We start from the raw sequence: 15,751 nt of genomic DNA, 5'->3' as shown, positions 1-15,751 counted from the left end.
TCTGAAGGGAGACGGATAAAAGACTCTCTTCATGGTCTTCCACTTGGAAGCACAGGCTTCAGCCATGGTGCTACTCTTCTTGTGTGCATAGATCACCTGTCTCGTGAACGCAACCCGCTCTTCTCAGATGACAATGCCATTGTGGGATGTATTAAAGATGGGCAGGAGGGGGAGTACAGGGGACTGGTGGAGAACTTTGTTAGATGGTGCGGGACCAACCAGTAGCAGTTGAACACCACCAAAACCAAGGAAATGGATGTTGATTTCTGCTGGTCCACCCCACCCCTTGTGCCTGTATCTTTTGAGGGGGAGACAGTGGAAACAGTCTGCACCTACAACCCCTGGCAAAAAGTATGGAATCACCTGACGTGGCAGCCTGATCTCCAAAAATTCCGTGCTCCTGGACACGGATGTTAAGGACACGAAATCCGTGTCCAGGAGCACGGATTTTGCCAAAATTCCGTGCTCCTGGACAAGGAATTGTTTTCCGTGCTCCTGGACACGGAATTGTTTTCCGTGCTCCTGGACATGGAAGTGCTTTCTATAGGCTATTACCACAGCACTGTGTTAACTCTATCATTAGAAAATACATACCAAATGCTAATCCTAAACAAAATAATGCTATAGCAATTTAAGTTGTGCCCTGACCAAAACATTCCCTAACCGTAACCTGTCATTAAAGACATATTTTTGAGAAATACCTTTTCCAGTTGGTTGCTAGGCTATCAAATTCATATAATGAATGAAAGAAAACTAGCTGTGCCCAGACCAAAACAATCCCTAACCCTAACCTGTCAGTAAGAAATGTTTTTTTTGAGAAAAATATTTGAAATGAGAAAAATCCTGAGAAAACACAAGACTGTGGAAACATAGAGCTGTGGGAGCATAGAGAGAGCACTTCTGTGTGCCCATCACGGAAAATAATTCCGTGTCCAGGAGCACGGAATTTTGGCAAAATCCGTGCTCCTGGACACAGATTTTGTGTCCTTAACATCCGTGTCCAGGAGCACAGAATTTTTGGAGATCATGTTGGACGTGGAGGATGTTCATTGAGTCGTTTTATTTTATAAAAAATAGAAGGATGAAAGATGCGACACAAATCTCAAGTCATTTCAAAGTGCAACTGTCTGGCTTTAAGAAGCACCAAAAGAAATCACAAAAAACATTTGTGTTAGTAAGTAATGGTAACTTTTTTAGATCATGCACAGAGAAAAAAATATGGAATCACTCAACTCTGAGGAAAAAAATATGGAATCATGAAAAACAAACAAACAAAAAAGCGCTTTTTTATACCACTTTTGGATTTTAGAACAACTTACAGTCTCTGAGGCATGGCATTTATGAGGAAAAAAACATTCCCTTCATCATTTTTGCTCCATTTTTTCTCTGATTACAGTGCCTGATCATCTTAACGGATTGGAGCCTTGCCATTGACCATTTTTCTCAAATTTACACCACAGATATTGTCTAGGATTTGAGTTCCAGGCTTTTGGTAGGCCATGACACTAACCTTATGTGTTTATCTTTAAAGAATGTATTCACAGGTTATGCCAGTGGACAGGTACCCTGTATATTACCATTTTGAGAAATGATTTAATCATTCTGAAGCATCCTTTCAACTGATTGGATCAGAAAATTGTCAAAATGTCAATATCAACTTGAGTAGTTATTGAAAAGACATTGGCAACCATCTCTAATCACCTAAAGCAAATGGGCTTTACATACAGAAACATTCACGGATATCTGAACTTACACATGCACCCAAATTGGAAAAACAAAAATGCAATGGCCCCAAAAAAAGCATTCAGACAGTTTGACTGGATGGAAGTCTAATTAATTGATTAATTGTGAATCCTCTTTGAACAATTTGATGCTGGAAGTGTTGCCTGGTGCACGTATTACATAGGATTGATGAAAAATGAAAATGAGGATGACTGACTAATGAAAACGTACAAATGTCCACGGTCATTGACAATAGCCTACGGGGCTGTGTGTCAGGTGAAGGCACTGGGGGGAACATGACTGCATTACATTTTCAATAAATGCACAAGTTAACGTTGTTGTTTTGGACACTTTTCTTATCCAATCAATTGAAGAGATGCTTGGAGATGATGAAATCTTTTCTTGGGATGTTAATTTTCTTGGGATGTGTCGTTCATTGAAGAAAAACATATCGTCAGCTTTCAAACAGTTTGGATCTCAACCAAATGAAAATCTGAAGTAGACGTTTAAGAAAATGGTCCATGACAACCTGTAAAGCCAATGTGGTAACTGCAATCAGAGAAAGAGTGAGTAAAATTGATGAAGGGTAGGCCTACTGTTTTTCATCCACTAATGCCATTCCACAGAGGCTGTGGGTTGTTTAGAAACCCAGAGGTGGTGCAAAAAAGTCTTGAAGTGTTCTTTTGTCTGTTTATTTTTCATGATTCCATATTTTTTTCCTCCGAGTTGAGTGATTCCATATTTTTTTCTCTATGCATGCTCTAAAAAATTGACAATTACTTACTAACGAAATTGTTTTTCTTGATTTCTTTTGGTGTTTCTTAAAGCCAGACAGTTCCCCTTTAAAAATGGCTTGAGGTTTGTGTCGTATCATTCATCCTTCTATATTTTATAAATTAAAACAACTCAATGAACATCCTCCACTACAGGTGATTCCATACTTTTTGCCAGGGGTTGTACATATACCTGGGGATACATCTGAAAAGTAAATTAGACTGGTCAGTAAATTCACACGCAGTCTAGAAGAAAGGGCAGAGTAGGCTCTATTTTCTGAGGAAGCTGAGATCATTTATGTCTGCAATGTACTCCTGCAGATTTTCTACCAGTCTGTCATGGCTAGTGTGCTTTCCTATGCTATGGCATGCTGGGGCGGGAGCATTAGGAAGAGAGATGCCGGACGCCTGGGCAAGCTGATGAGGAAAGTGGGATCTGTTGTTGGCACAGAACTGGAGGCTCTCAGTACCACAACTGAGAAAAGGACACTGAGCAGACTGGACTCTGTAGTGGACGATTACCATCACCCCTTGCACTCAGTCTTTGCTAACCAGAGAAGTCTGTTCAGCCACATATTCCATGCCATCTCCTACAAAAGATGCTCCCTGTATGCCCAGGTCTCGCTCATTATCTTCTGTTGAGTATGTTGTATCGCTGGGATCATTGACATTGATTACATGGTGAGAATGAGAATGGCGGGCAAGGATGATGGAGGGCACCTTTTTGACACAGCCCAACCACTTGTATGACGTGCCGTCCTGTGTACGATGGAGTTGCCATCCTCCAGATCATGCCCATGTCAATTAGAGCAACAAGGGGTTCTTTAATAGCAATAGGTTGGACGGAGATCCTCTGGATGAGCTTGCTCCCTCGCATCTTCCTGTATATGCCATTGTGGTTGAATAAGGTGAATAAGGCCACACATTCCTCAACAACATGGTGTTCTTGCAGCTCAGGGAGCTCAAGTTGACCGTCTTGAACCAGGCTCATCACTGCTTAGCACTACTGTCCATTTGAGCAGCTCTTGCTTTGAGTCCCTCAACAAGCTTCTTTATGCAAGAATGCTTGGAAAATGTCAACAGTTCTATGTACTAGATCAGTGGTTCTCAACCTGTGGGTCGAGATCCCCTTTTTGGGGAGTGGGGTGTCAATGTAAGGACTCTGGATTTAAAAGACCATCACTGCATCCAGAATAATCATCAAACAATGCTAAAACATTGGCCAAATTGTCAAATAATAGGCTATAAAAAAAGTCAAACATTGTGACAATAGCCCATCGACAAGCTCACTACGCCTCATAATGTGAGGCATTGTGGGCTTGTAGATCAGATATTTTCTCAATATCTATATATGAGAAATGGAGTAGGCCTAACTTGAATTGGGGGCTACCCAGTCCAAATATGACTGTTTTGGGGGGTCACGGCCTAAAAAGGTTGAAAATGACTGTTCTAGATGGGAGCCATCTTGAATCTCACGATCAAAACAAAGTTGTATTATCAAAATGATGTCAGATTTGGAATCCTTATGGTTGACTTGTATGAAAAAGTGTCTTCATACATGATTGTATGTCATTCAGATCAAAAGTTATTTTTTAGAGATGGTGCTGGATGCCATTTTGAATTTGCCCCTCTAGCAAAAAATGCCGGGATTTTTGGGAGGGACATGGGGGCTAAATCTTTTCTAAAGGGTCAGAGAATGGTCACAGAACCTCACATCATGACCCGACTAATCAGCAGTTTAATTCTCATCAACCACAAACCTTGATCTTTTTTTACCTTTCAGATGACTTCTGCATAGCCTACTTGTAATTTTACTGTCCATAACTGAACTCAGTATGAGCAGACCTTTCATTTGAGCCTAATATTAAGGCTCTCTGACGATTTTGAAAAATTGACATTTAAAGAGCCAAAAGTGGCAGCCATCTTGAATTTGAAGGTCAAAAATGGGTCAAATCAATACATCTACATCATTTGTGAATTCCTTGACCCAAATAGTCTCAGAAACCATGTATTATGCTAGCCTGGTTCACACCAGACGGTGTATGTGTAGCTTCGGCGCCCCCTGGCGGAGCAGAGCTACACACACTACCGTCTGGTACACAGCCATAGAGCACGCTCCGTCTCCAACCAGAAAATAGGCTGAGAATTTATTGCTTCGACACGGCCTCCTCACCAACAAATTCCTTCAAAAACCTTCCTGTTAATCTTTAAAGAGTCAATATAGTCTCTAATCTGTCTTGTGACTCCTCAATGTGAGTTACCGTTGATTTTGAAGCAATACATTCTCAGCCCATTTTCTGGTTGGAGACGGAGCGTGCTCAATGGCTGTGTACCAGACGGTAGTGTGTGTAGCTCTGCGCCGCCAGGGGGCGCCGAAGCTACACACACAACGTCTGGTGTGAACCAGGCTAGTATTATGCAGCACTGTGGGCAAAACCATTAAAAAAAGTAAATTTCCAGCTTGGCTGGCAGCAGCCATTTTGGATATGGGGCTCTACAAAAAATTCCCCACATTTTTGTGAGGGGTAGCCCGGCTCATTTTTTAATTAACCTTCATAGATGACAAATCCAGTGAGAAACGAACCTTTCCTCTCCATGGTCAAGGAACTTCTATAGATGACCCAACTAACCTGTCATTTTAGTGTGGGAAGTTTCATGGCTCAAGTGGACCAGCCTGTTGGCCAATCTTCATTAATTCCACATTGCACCAGTACAAGTGAAGTGTGAAGGTTCAATTAGCAGGGTAAGAGCACAGTTTTGCTCAAAATTTTGCACTGCACACAACATTATGGATGATGTATCAGAGCTCAAAAATGAGAAATTCTTGGTGTGCGTGTAACTGTTGCATCTTTGACCAAGACAGCAAATCTTTGTGATGTATCAAGAGCCACGATATCCAAGGTAATGTCTGCATACCACCAAGAAGGATGAACCACATCCAAGGGGCTTAACTGTGGACGCAAGAGGAAGCTGTCTGAAAGGGATGTTTGAGTGACCGGTCGTTTATGGCTGGTGAGGCACTGACTTTTCCAATATCAGATTTTCAAATATATAATACTACAGCTACAGTATAAAGTACATTTTAGTAAATTTGCCAAATAGGCCTAGCCTACCGATAAGTTTCATATGTCATAGCTTTCTTAACATAAGGTAGGCCAACATATTAAAACATGCTGCATTTCCGTAGAGAAAATGCTATTAGATTTCTCTCTCACACTCACACACACGCACACACAGGATTCAAACAGTGGTCTCACATAAACCACACAGCACCAAGGTGGACAAACAGGAGCATCACGGCGGATGCTCAATGACACACACACACACACACACACACACACACACACACACACACACACACACACACACACACACACACACACACACACACACACACACAAGATTCAAAACATGGTCTCACATAGACGCTGAGCACCACGGCGAACAAACCGGTATGATAGCTTTTGTGATATGCACCGGATTCTCGTGCAAATGTACATCTACTTGTACGAGGCTACGGCAAGCGATGTGGGACAAAGGTGTGGCAGGAAGTGAACATCAACATAAACAGAGATTACACAAGCTTCGATATGGTCACCAAATATTTTGGGACTGTCATTTATGTTATGCCCTACACTTTGGAATTAGATCAGAGTCTTGTTGTTACACAGGTATATTTGATTTACCTCAATGGTACCCTACCCTGTACTCAACTTTAATCGGTCTACCCAGCAGTTACAGGGCACATGAGAATCCGGTGCATATCACAAAAGCTACCACACCGGATAGAATCACGGCGGATTCTCTCTCTCCCCACGGATCTCACAAACACAGGCATGACACACATAGGAAACACTGGTCTTACCTTTACTCGTACATCAGGTCCATGCGCCGCTCTTTCTGGATGAAAACATCCGTGACTGTCATAGCCTAGAAATCCTTGTCTTGTCTTAGCCTCAGAAGCCAGTCCTTCTCAATGCCAACGCCTGTTGCAACATGCAGAATGGCGGCCGCAATCATCAGCGCAACATAATTCCCACAATTCGAAGAGTGTGTACTCTCATCACCACAGCGAAACGCCAACCCCTCCTGAAGCAGGTTGCCTGAATGAGACGTTTTAAGAGCTCACGGTTCTCCTTCACTTTGGCGTTGTGCATGCTAACGTTACTTTAGCCGGTGCTGTTCATCCAAGCCACATCTATTCGAGACGCCCCAAACATCTCCAAAGCAATTTGGCATTGAATATGAGTAGCCGAGGATTTGTGTTTCGTGAGGCTCCTTGGTCAATTGTTAAAGGGACACTGTGTGAGATTTTTAGTTGTTTGTTTCCAGAATTCATGCTGCCCATTCACTAATGTTACCTTTTTCATGAATACTTACCACCAGCATCAAATTCTAAGTATTCATTATGACTGGAAAAATTTCACTTTTCATACATGGTCCGCCATTTTCAATTTCCAGAAATAGCCATTTTTAGCTGCAAAAATGACTGTGCTTGGACCATACTAGAAAATATTTGTTTATTACTTAGTAAACTTTCATGTAAACATCAAATTTGGCAATAGGCAGCCCAGTTTCAATGAGCACCATAGTTGCAGTACCTTTTTTGACCATTTCCTGCACAGTGTCCCTTTAAGTCACAAAATCCCATGCTAATGGTCTTCCACACATTCTCGCCGGTTGCAAACAAGACACAGGGGAAACAAAAAATCTTTTCTGTTGTAGACTACCACTCACTTTGAAATGATCAGGTCGTTCTAATCTTCTGACCGGTCACCTGCAGTAGCAAACCCTTCAGCTCTGTCTGTCCTCCATTCTTTATCACATCTTTTTTCCCTTTGGAAATCCAACTTTGAGAATGCTCTTAGTTTCGTTATGAAATCCACTTCCATGGTAGCAGTCAAAGTGAACAAGCTAGCCAACACTAATGACACCGATTGACTGTATTGTGAACTTCAGATTCGCTATGACGTAACTGGCCAGCAAGACTCTCAACGCCAGAACGAGGCTGCGGCCAGGCTGCTGCTAGCCGCACCACTGTATCTTTCAGTGGGCGTTATGCCAAAGCGTTCAGAGTAAAGAAATAATAATCACACATAGAAAATAGTAAAAAATTATAAGGAAAATGAGGGCACACCATACATACTTCTATTTAGTGTATAAAAACGTTTAATACAATATTACCAGGGTGCATACACAGAACGAGCAAAATGGTGCATGCGTTCAAGCTTGTTAACGAGGCATTGCGCAATCCGGGGTGAGGCAAGCTCGGAGCTGCCCCAAATTCAAACACAGGCATGACACACATAGGAAACACTGGTCTTACCTTTACTCGTACATCAGGTCCATGCGCCGCTCTTTCTGGATGAAAACATTGGATACTGTGGCTCTTGATACATCACAAAGACTTGCTGTCTCGGTCAAAGATGCCACAGTTACACGCGCACCAAGAATTTCTCATTTTTGAGCTCTGAAACGTCACCCATAATGTTGTGTGCATTGCAAAATGTTGTGCAAAACTGTGCTCTTACCCTGCTAATTGAACCTTCACACTTCACTTTACTGGTGCAATGTGCGATTAATGAAGATTGACCAACAGGATGGTCCACTTGAGCCTTGAAACTTCCCACACTAAAATGACAGGTGTCGCAGATATTTTGTCCACCCCCTGTAGATGTATTTCTCTACAAACAGTGAATATGTCATTGTGGTCATTGTGTTCTTTTCCAACTTGACAATGACCCTAAACACACACCTATGGCCAAGGCTGATTTTCTGAAGAGGTGAGAGTGATTCAATGAATAAGTATGACAATGGATCTGAACTCGTTCAAACATAAATGAGCTTTGAAGCAAGGCAAACTGAGCATCAGTCTCACAAAAATGGAAAAATATGTAATTTCTGTGGTAAGCTTCACAGAAGGTGTATTAAACCTGCTCTATGGACATTTTTAGATATAACTTGAGTGTTAATTGAAACATTGTTCAAATTGTTACAAAAGGGGTGTACTCATTAAAGGATAACTTCAGTCAATTTAAACAGTTGTAATGCTCACACTACCCTGGACTTGTTAGTACCTAAGGTTTTTTTTTTTTCTTCTTCAGCCTTTTCCAAGATCCTGGTCATTGTAATGGGGGCAGCGTTTTGTTTACATTTCAAAAAAACATTTTTATTTATTCCCAAAAACATCAAAAAGGTTATACAACATCAGCAGACAACTAGCAAACAGCGGTACCTTTTGGGAATATATTTGGAGAAGGCCTATGTAAAAAAAAGAAAAAAATGTAAACTAACGCTGCCCCCATTAGAATAGCTCATATCTCGGAAAGGGCTGAACCGAAAAATGTGGCAACACCGGGTACTGAAAAGTCAAGGGTAGCGTGAGCAATGTAACAGCATATTGAAATTGACTGAAGTGGTCCTTTAATGGTGTACACTGCATGCCAACCAAGCCTAACAGGCCTGCCTCTTACCACAGTGGAGTTCATCTGTGCAGTCGTCACAGTCGCAGAAAAAGTCACACTTCTGTTCCGGATTCACCTCACATGTTCCCCCTCTTGTAATTTTTGCTGGAAAAGGGTCAAAGGTCAAAGAGGAGACATGACCAAACCAAAGAGAGTAAAGTAGAGTAAGATGATTCAAGCCTGTGTATTTCCTGGATCCATGTGATGTCATGTGAACGCCATGTGAATGTTAAGACGACTTGCAGTTAGGAGACGTGAGGCTTTAGGTTGAGAATAAATCCCTTGGCACTGTAGATGGTGGTAGCGCACATCTTATGCAAACCGTCACTAAATCCCACAGAAAGAGAAGATGGAGGGGACAGCGCCCCCTTAGTTGACCGAACTTGAGCACACTCCTTTGCTTTGGGTGGGCGGAGTTTGAATCATCTTTCCCTACTAAGCGAATTGTTGACCGAACATCTTCTAGTAGAGTAAGATACCCCAAACCACGCCTAACCAATGCAAGGAGTGTGTTCAAGTTTGGTCTTCTACTGTAAGGGAGATTTGTCCCATCCCCCTTCTTCTCTTTCTGTGGCGTTTGGTGACGGCTTGCATAAGAGTCAAGTCAAGTCAAGTCAAGTCAAGTAAGATGTGTGCTACTGCCATCAACCTAAAGTCTCCAAAGGTCTCCTAACCGAAGGTCTCCTAAAGTGGCGTTCACCTGACGTCACATGGATCCAGGAAAAGTACAGGGTTGATTTATCTTACCCTAGAAGATGTTTGACATGACTGACATGATTCAGAGGAAACGACTTGTTTAGAAATGACTTCCCCAGAGGTTGCCAGTTCGACTCCTGACCTAGAAGGTTGGTGGGGGTAGTAATTAACCAGTGCTCTCTTCCATCCTCCTCCCTGGTACCGTCCCACCGCACTGCTCCCTTGAGGCTGCCCCCTTGCACGGATGAGGCATAAATGCAATTTTGTTGTGTGCAGTGTTCACTTGTGTACTGTGGAGTGCTGTGTCACAATGACAATGGAGGTTGGAGTTTCCCAGTTTCCCATAAACGACCACACCATCATCTCTAGTTATGGACCATCTATGGAAGGAGGATCAATCATACAGGGTCCATATCTAGAGATGAGGGTATGTTTGTTTATGGGAAACAGTCAGGAAAACACTGGTTAATTATTCCCCCCACCAACTTGGCGGCTTGGGAGTCGAACCGGCAATCTTTGGGCAACAAGTCTAACACCCTTACCACTTACCCATGACTGCCCAGTTGATGAATGGCATTTTGAGTCATCTCCACCTCCATCCCCCTTCCCGTTTGTTACTTCCTGCTTCTGCCTTTAGGTCAATCGACTTCCATAAGAAATATCTACTCCCGTAAGAAATATTGTTCATGTAAGGTGTTGTTTGAGTTTGCATTTGTGTTTCCTGAAATGTAAGTTGTCTCAGAGCCAACATGGCGGGTCAGGAGTCGAACCGGCAATCTTTGGGCAACAAGTCTAACACCCTTACCACTTACCCATGACTGCCCAGTCAATAGGTGGCGTTGAGTCATGTCCACCTTGTTGTAAGGTGTTTTTTGAGTTTGCATTTGTGTTTCCTGAAATGTAAATGTGTCTCAGAGTTTGCATTTGTGTTTTATGAAATGGTAATTTGCTTCTTTTTTGTAAGCATGTATTCTAAAATGTATTCATTGTTTTATTAATTAAAATTGTTCATGTGTTTTATATAAATTGTGTTATGTCAGATCTTTTTTATATATATATACATTTTTAGGGACTTTTATGCCTTTATTTGATAGGACAGTCTGAGATGGTGACAGGAAGCGGGTGGGACAGAGAGATGGGGTGGGATCGGGAAATGACCCCAGCCGGACTTGAACCGGGGGCATGCAAGCCCAAATGTGGGGGGCTTAGCGCGCTGCGCCACAGCGCCCCCTTTGTCAGATCATTTGAAAAAATGTATTGTGTATTGTAGATATGTGTTGTTTTTTTACATTTGGTAATGTGTGTTATGAAATAGGAATTTATTTTTTTAAGATGTAAGTGTGTAATGAAAATGCAATTTTTTTTTCAAACTTGTTAATGTGCATTATAATATGTAAAAACTGCTTGCACTTCCAGGCTTTCGTAGTTTTGTGCCATTTCAGATAGGCTACATTTTTTTTTGGATGAAACTTTGTTGAGTTGTTGGAGATAACAAAAAGATTACATTTTGGTGGATTTTTTGAAAAATTCTTCACCATTGCGGGATAGGGTGAATTTTGACATTCCAGTTTCTAACTCCACAAAAACAAGGCAGAAAGACTTGAAAAAAATAGGGTATAACAGTGTATCAAACAGCTTCCTTGGCGGAGGTCGGCACTCTCTGATTGGATGGATTTCTAGTTAATCATGTTTCATGTTAATCAAGTTCATCAAAACGTATAAGTTGATTTTTTCTCTAGTTCAATAAAATGTTGTTCTAGTATGTTTCAGATACATAACATAACATATCATTCTGCTCGTCCTTCCGAATAACAGTATAGTGATGAAGTAATAAATAATAACTTAGCATTTAACATTGGTGAGTGACAGTGATGAACCAGTGGTAACCAGTAACAATAAAGTGATAGAGTAATAAATAACAATTTAACCATACAACTGTACGTAGACAAATGCTGAAAATCGGCCCACAGCGATTTATAGTTCCCCAGCCCCAACCCTCTAGCGCCACCAGCAGGCCAAAGTTGCAGGTACATTTCTGATTGTAACTTTTGAACCGTTTTGGTCTGATGTTCAAATACTTGGTATCCCTGGAATCTTTGGGTTGAGACGAATCCAACGCAGCATATGACATCATTTTCCGCTTCCTCTTTCTGCTTCAATAAGCTCCAAGTTTGTTTGATTTTTCGTAAGTCGGTAGGCCCTACACATAATCTTTGGACCAAGCTGAACAAAAGTTATTTGTTGCATTTTGCGCTAACCTTTTCGTTTGGCCGTGACAGCCAATCAAAAACATCCTTAAAGTAGCCAAACAGTCGCTAAACATCGTCTACCTGGTCAGCTCTTTCTGTTGCCGTGGCGACGAAGTGGGTTTGCTGCTTGGCCCCGAATTGCAGCTATATTTATTAGTTAGTAGTAGTAGTAGTAGTAATAATAATAATAATAATAATAATACATTTTATTTTTTGAGCGCCTTTCAAAATACCCAAGGACACTTATTAGTAGTAGTAGTAATAGTATTTACTGTAATCCAAAACTTTAGCAGAGGCCCTGTGTGCAGGCCTAGAGACTATTTATTTATTTGATTGAAATATACACTCAGTCAAGATAACTTAAACTCCTTCCAAACAGGTATTTAGATAGAACAACTAAAGAATATAAGTGGTCAAAGGCAGCATTGGGTAGACTAGAGATCAGGTGAAGGTGCAATCATTTATGTGCAAAGATCTCAGAATAATGGGTATTTATGTTATGCTTAGGCTAAGGCTGTCATTATCTAGTAGGCTCCCAGGCTATGCTTTGCTACTACAAAAATAGTAAATAATTATAAAGTGCCTCTGCTCGCAGAATACAATCTAGGCCTACTTGGTTTTACTCTTAATTGCCTTCCCAAGCTTAAATGAATCTTCAAATCTTCTCCTATAACACACACACACACACACACACACACACACACACACACACACACACACACACACACACACACACACACACACACACACACACAACCTATGGAACTGCTCCATGTGACTGCACCTACCTGCCAGTGTTGTGCATGAACACGCTCCTTTTTTCGTGAACGTTGAACCGAACGCAACACATTTTTTAATAAAGAACTTGAACGTGAATTAGTTCACATTATGTGTCATGAACGACAGACATCACTATAAATTAACGTTGAAATTGAATTTCCATAGAAAGCTGAATGACATCTGTTTTCTCTTTTGAAATGAGAGAAAGTTCTCCCCTTCTGTAGGCTACTCTCGCTGGTGCCGCTTATATCATCAGTCGGAATTTCTTTCGACAAAGTGTGCAATGCATTGCAGGCAACATAGTGTCCGGCTGAGAATAGTTGAACAGGGCCTAATACAGGGCTAGTTATTGCTGCTTACGCACAACGTTACCAGTGATGAATTGCGACGGAGAAAGAGAGGGAGGGATAGGGAAGGCGAGAGACAGACTGACATGACAAGCGCTGCGTTTTTAAAAAAAAATGCTCGTGGAAGTGATGGCACGGAGACAGACACAGATTCTCCTTATGAACATTTAAACCACCTGCGCCGCAAAAAGTAAGGACATTCACAACGTCCTTTTTAAAAATTTGAAACGGCACATTCAGTTAAAACAAACATCCGGTGTGAATGCATGCACGCCCTTGAGGCCGAGGGTCATAAGTGAGGAAAGGGGGAGAAGACCCCTGCCAAGCCCAAACGTAAATGACACTGCAGGTAGATAAAGTGATTATCGACTATTACATTGTGGAAGATGTACAACCAACAAGTGTACATAACATAGGCCTAGCCTACACAGTTTCCTTCAAAATATATAGGCCTATATATTTGTGCATTTGACTTTTGCCTTCATTAGACCTACCTTCATTCAAGAGGTTATATATTATTTATTTGTTTATTTATTGATTTGTTCTTTTTTTTAAATGCTAGTAGATTACATTGCACTAGGCTAGAACTGGTCTACCTTGTCTGTACTGCATGCTGCAAGTTTCATCACCAGGTAAGAAACCCACAATTGCAGTGTCATGAACAAATGTCTAGTCAGTTCCAAAGAATGTATGATTTCTAGCTTGTGGTGTGAAAAAAGTATTTGTTTGAATATCTCACGAAAAAAAGTGAAAATGAACTGAACTTTGAACTAGTTCAGAATTAAAATTGTGAACTTTGAACGTGAACTGTTCACTTTGAGCATTTATGAACTGAACTTGAACTAGTTCAGAAAAGCTGTGAACTGGCACATCACTGCTACCTGCACTCTCAGACCTCCACTACCAAGAACTGCTTGCACTATGTGACTTTGCACCTTCCTGCACTACCTATAAAGCACACTATACTGCTAAAAAGCTGCTACTTGCTGGACTACAATGGACTACGTCAAGTTCAAGAAGTTTATTGCCATGTCGACATATAGTCGATAGGAATTTCAGGAACATCAAATACATACAAATGACAAGCACACAACAGCAAGGTACATACAGTAAATATAAATATGGGTAGACATAACAGTAGACAGAATGGGTCCCAGCAGTCATTGGACAGCAGTTAAATTACAGATAACCCTGAGTGTTAAGGTGCATTAGAGGTAAAGTGCATAGGGAGTGGAAGTTATAGCAGGTTATGATGTCTGATAGTCAGTGGGTATGTGCTGTTCTTAAATATGGATGTGGATGATGTAAAGCGTCTGTATCTTTTACCTCATGGGAGGAGGTTAATAAGGTGATGTGCTGAGTGTCAGGGATCGGCCATGATTTTCCTTGCCTTTCTGATAACCCGTGATGAGAAAATGGAGAGGGAGGGGAGGTTGGCACTTGTGATTTTAGATGCTCTGCGCACAACCCTTTCCAACCTTGTCTTGTCCCGTGTTGTGGTGTTATCATACCAGACAATGATGGAGAATGTAAGGATGCTTTCAATTGCACTGTGTGTAGTACAGCATAGCCTTGACTTATTTTGGCATTTTACTTTTTTTTTTAAATGTTATCGTCTTCTTTTCTTTTACCCCCTATATGTCAATTGCTCAATGTTAAATTGTTATTTATTACTCTATCACTTTATTGCTACTGGTTACCACTGGTTCATCACTGTCACTCACCAATGTTAAATGCTAAGTTATTATTTATTACTTCATCACTATACTGTTATTGACCCATCACTGTTACTTGTCCCGTCTTGCACTTTGATGTCAGTCTGTAAATGTCAGTCCTGTGTATGTCTGTCCTTTCATGTTATAGAGAGAGAACCTTAATTTCAATTTTATTGTATGACCTGTGCATATGAAGAAACTGACAATAAAAGCTGACTTGACTTGACTCAACATTGGGCAGTGTTTACTGTGACATTACAAAAATGGAGATAAGTCTCAAAATGGTAGGGAGAAAGTAGCCACCAAATATCATCCCAAATTACAGGGTACACACTTCAAACACATTACAACTACATTTCTGCTACAGACCAAAACATGTTGAAGTGATCTGTGATGGCTTGCAATCTTGAGTCTAATTACACAACACTGTAGGCTACAAACCTTCATTCAAGGTGTGGAGATTAGTATTTACAATACTGCTGCTAGCATGGAGACATCTGCTGAAAAACAGCTTTGACAGTTAGAAAACACATCAGTAACTCACTCATTTCTCCTCCCAGTATACAAAGTAGAAGCCACGTCCCTCCGGGGAATGCCATTATTTCCAATCTCACCTCGGCTCAGCACCTCAGATTTTTTGGTTGTATGCGTACGGGCCACTCTCATTAGGGCATGGCAGACAGAGTTAACTCTCCTGCTCTCGTCTCTGAATGGGTTCCTTCTGAGCAAGTATCTGCTCTATGATACTGTTTCATTCCTCAGAGATAACAGCTGGACTTTATTCCAACACAGACACAGACACACACACACACGGTCAAGGTTAGGAGTCATAAACCAATGACGTAACAATTTTCGCAACACCCCCTTCTTGTCCACCGCCATTACCAATACCATTAACTGATGCTTTTAGCCAAAGCGAAGCTTACAGTGTATTTGGTTACAGACCCTGGAGAAATGTGGAGTTTAGTGCCTTGCTCAAGGGCACTTCAGCCATGGATGGAGGTA

At 41.3% G+C, this 15,751-nt stretch overlaps 1 protein-coding gene across 1 annotated transcript in view; it reads right to left on the bottom strand.

Moving 5' to 3' along the window:
• mamdc4 (MAM domain containing 4) overlaps positions 1–15,521 on the bottom strand; it is a 107,428-nt gene extending 91,907 nt beyond the window's left edge. Inside the window, exons 1-2 of the mRNA XM_063211045.1 lie at positions 15,291–15,521; positions 8,969–9,064 (exon numbers count right to left, since the gene is read on the bottom strand). Of these exons, the coding sequence (XP_063067115.1) occupies positions 8,969–9,064; positions 15,291–15,345 (151 nt within the window). The 5' untranslated portion in view covers positions 15,346–15,521. The remainder of the gene's footprint in view (positions 1–8,968; positions 9,065–15,290) is intronic.
• Between the last annotated feature and the right edge of the window lie 230 nt (positions 15,522–15,751).

This window comes from Engraulis encrasicolus, chromosome 11 (genome assembly GCF_034702125.1).
Source record: "Engraulis encrasicolus isolate BLACKSEA-1 chromosome 11, IST_EnEncr_1.0, whole genome shotgun sequence".
Classification (NCBI taxonomy): Eukaryota; Metazoa; Chordata; class Actinopteri; order Clupeiformes; family Engraulidae; genus Engraulis; species Engraulis encrasicolus.
Note: the sequence above shows the minus strand (reverse complement) of the source record. Positions and strands in the feature narration are given on the sequence as shown.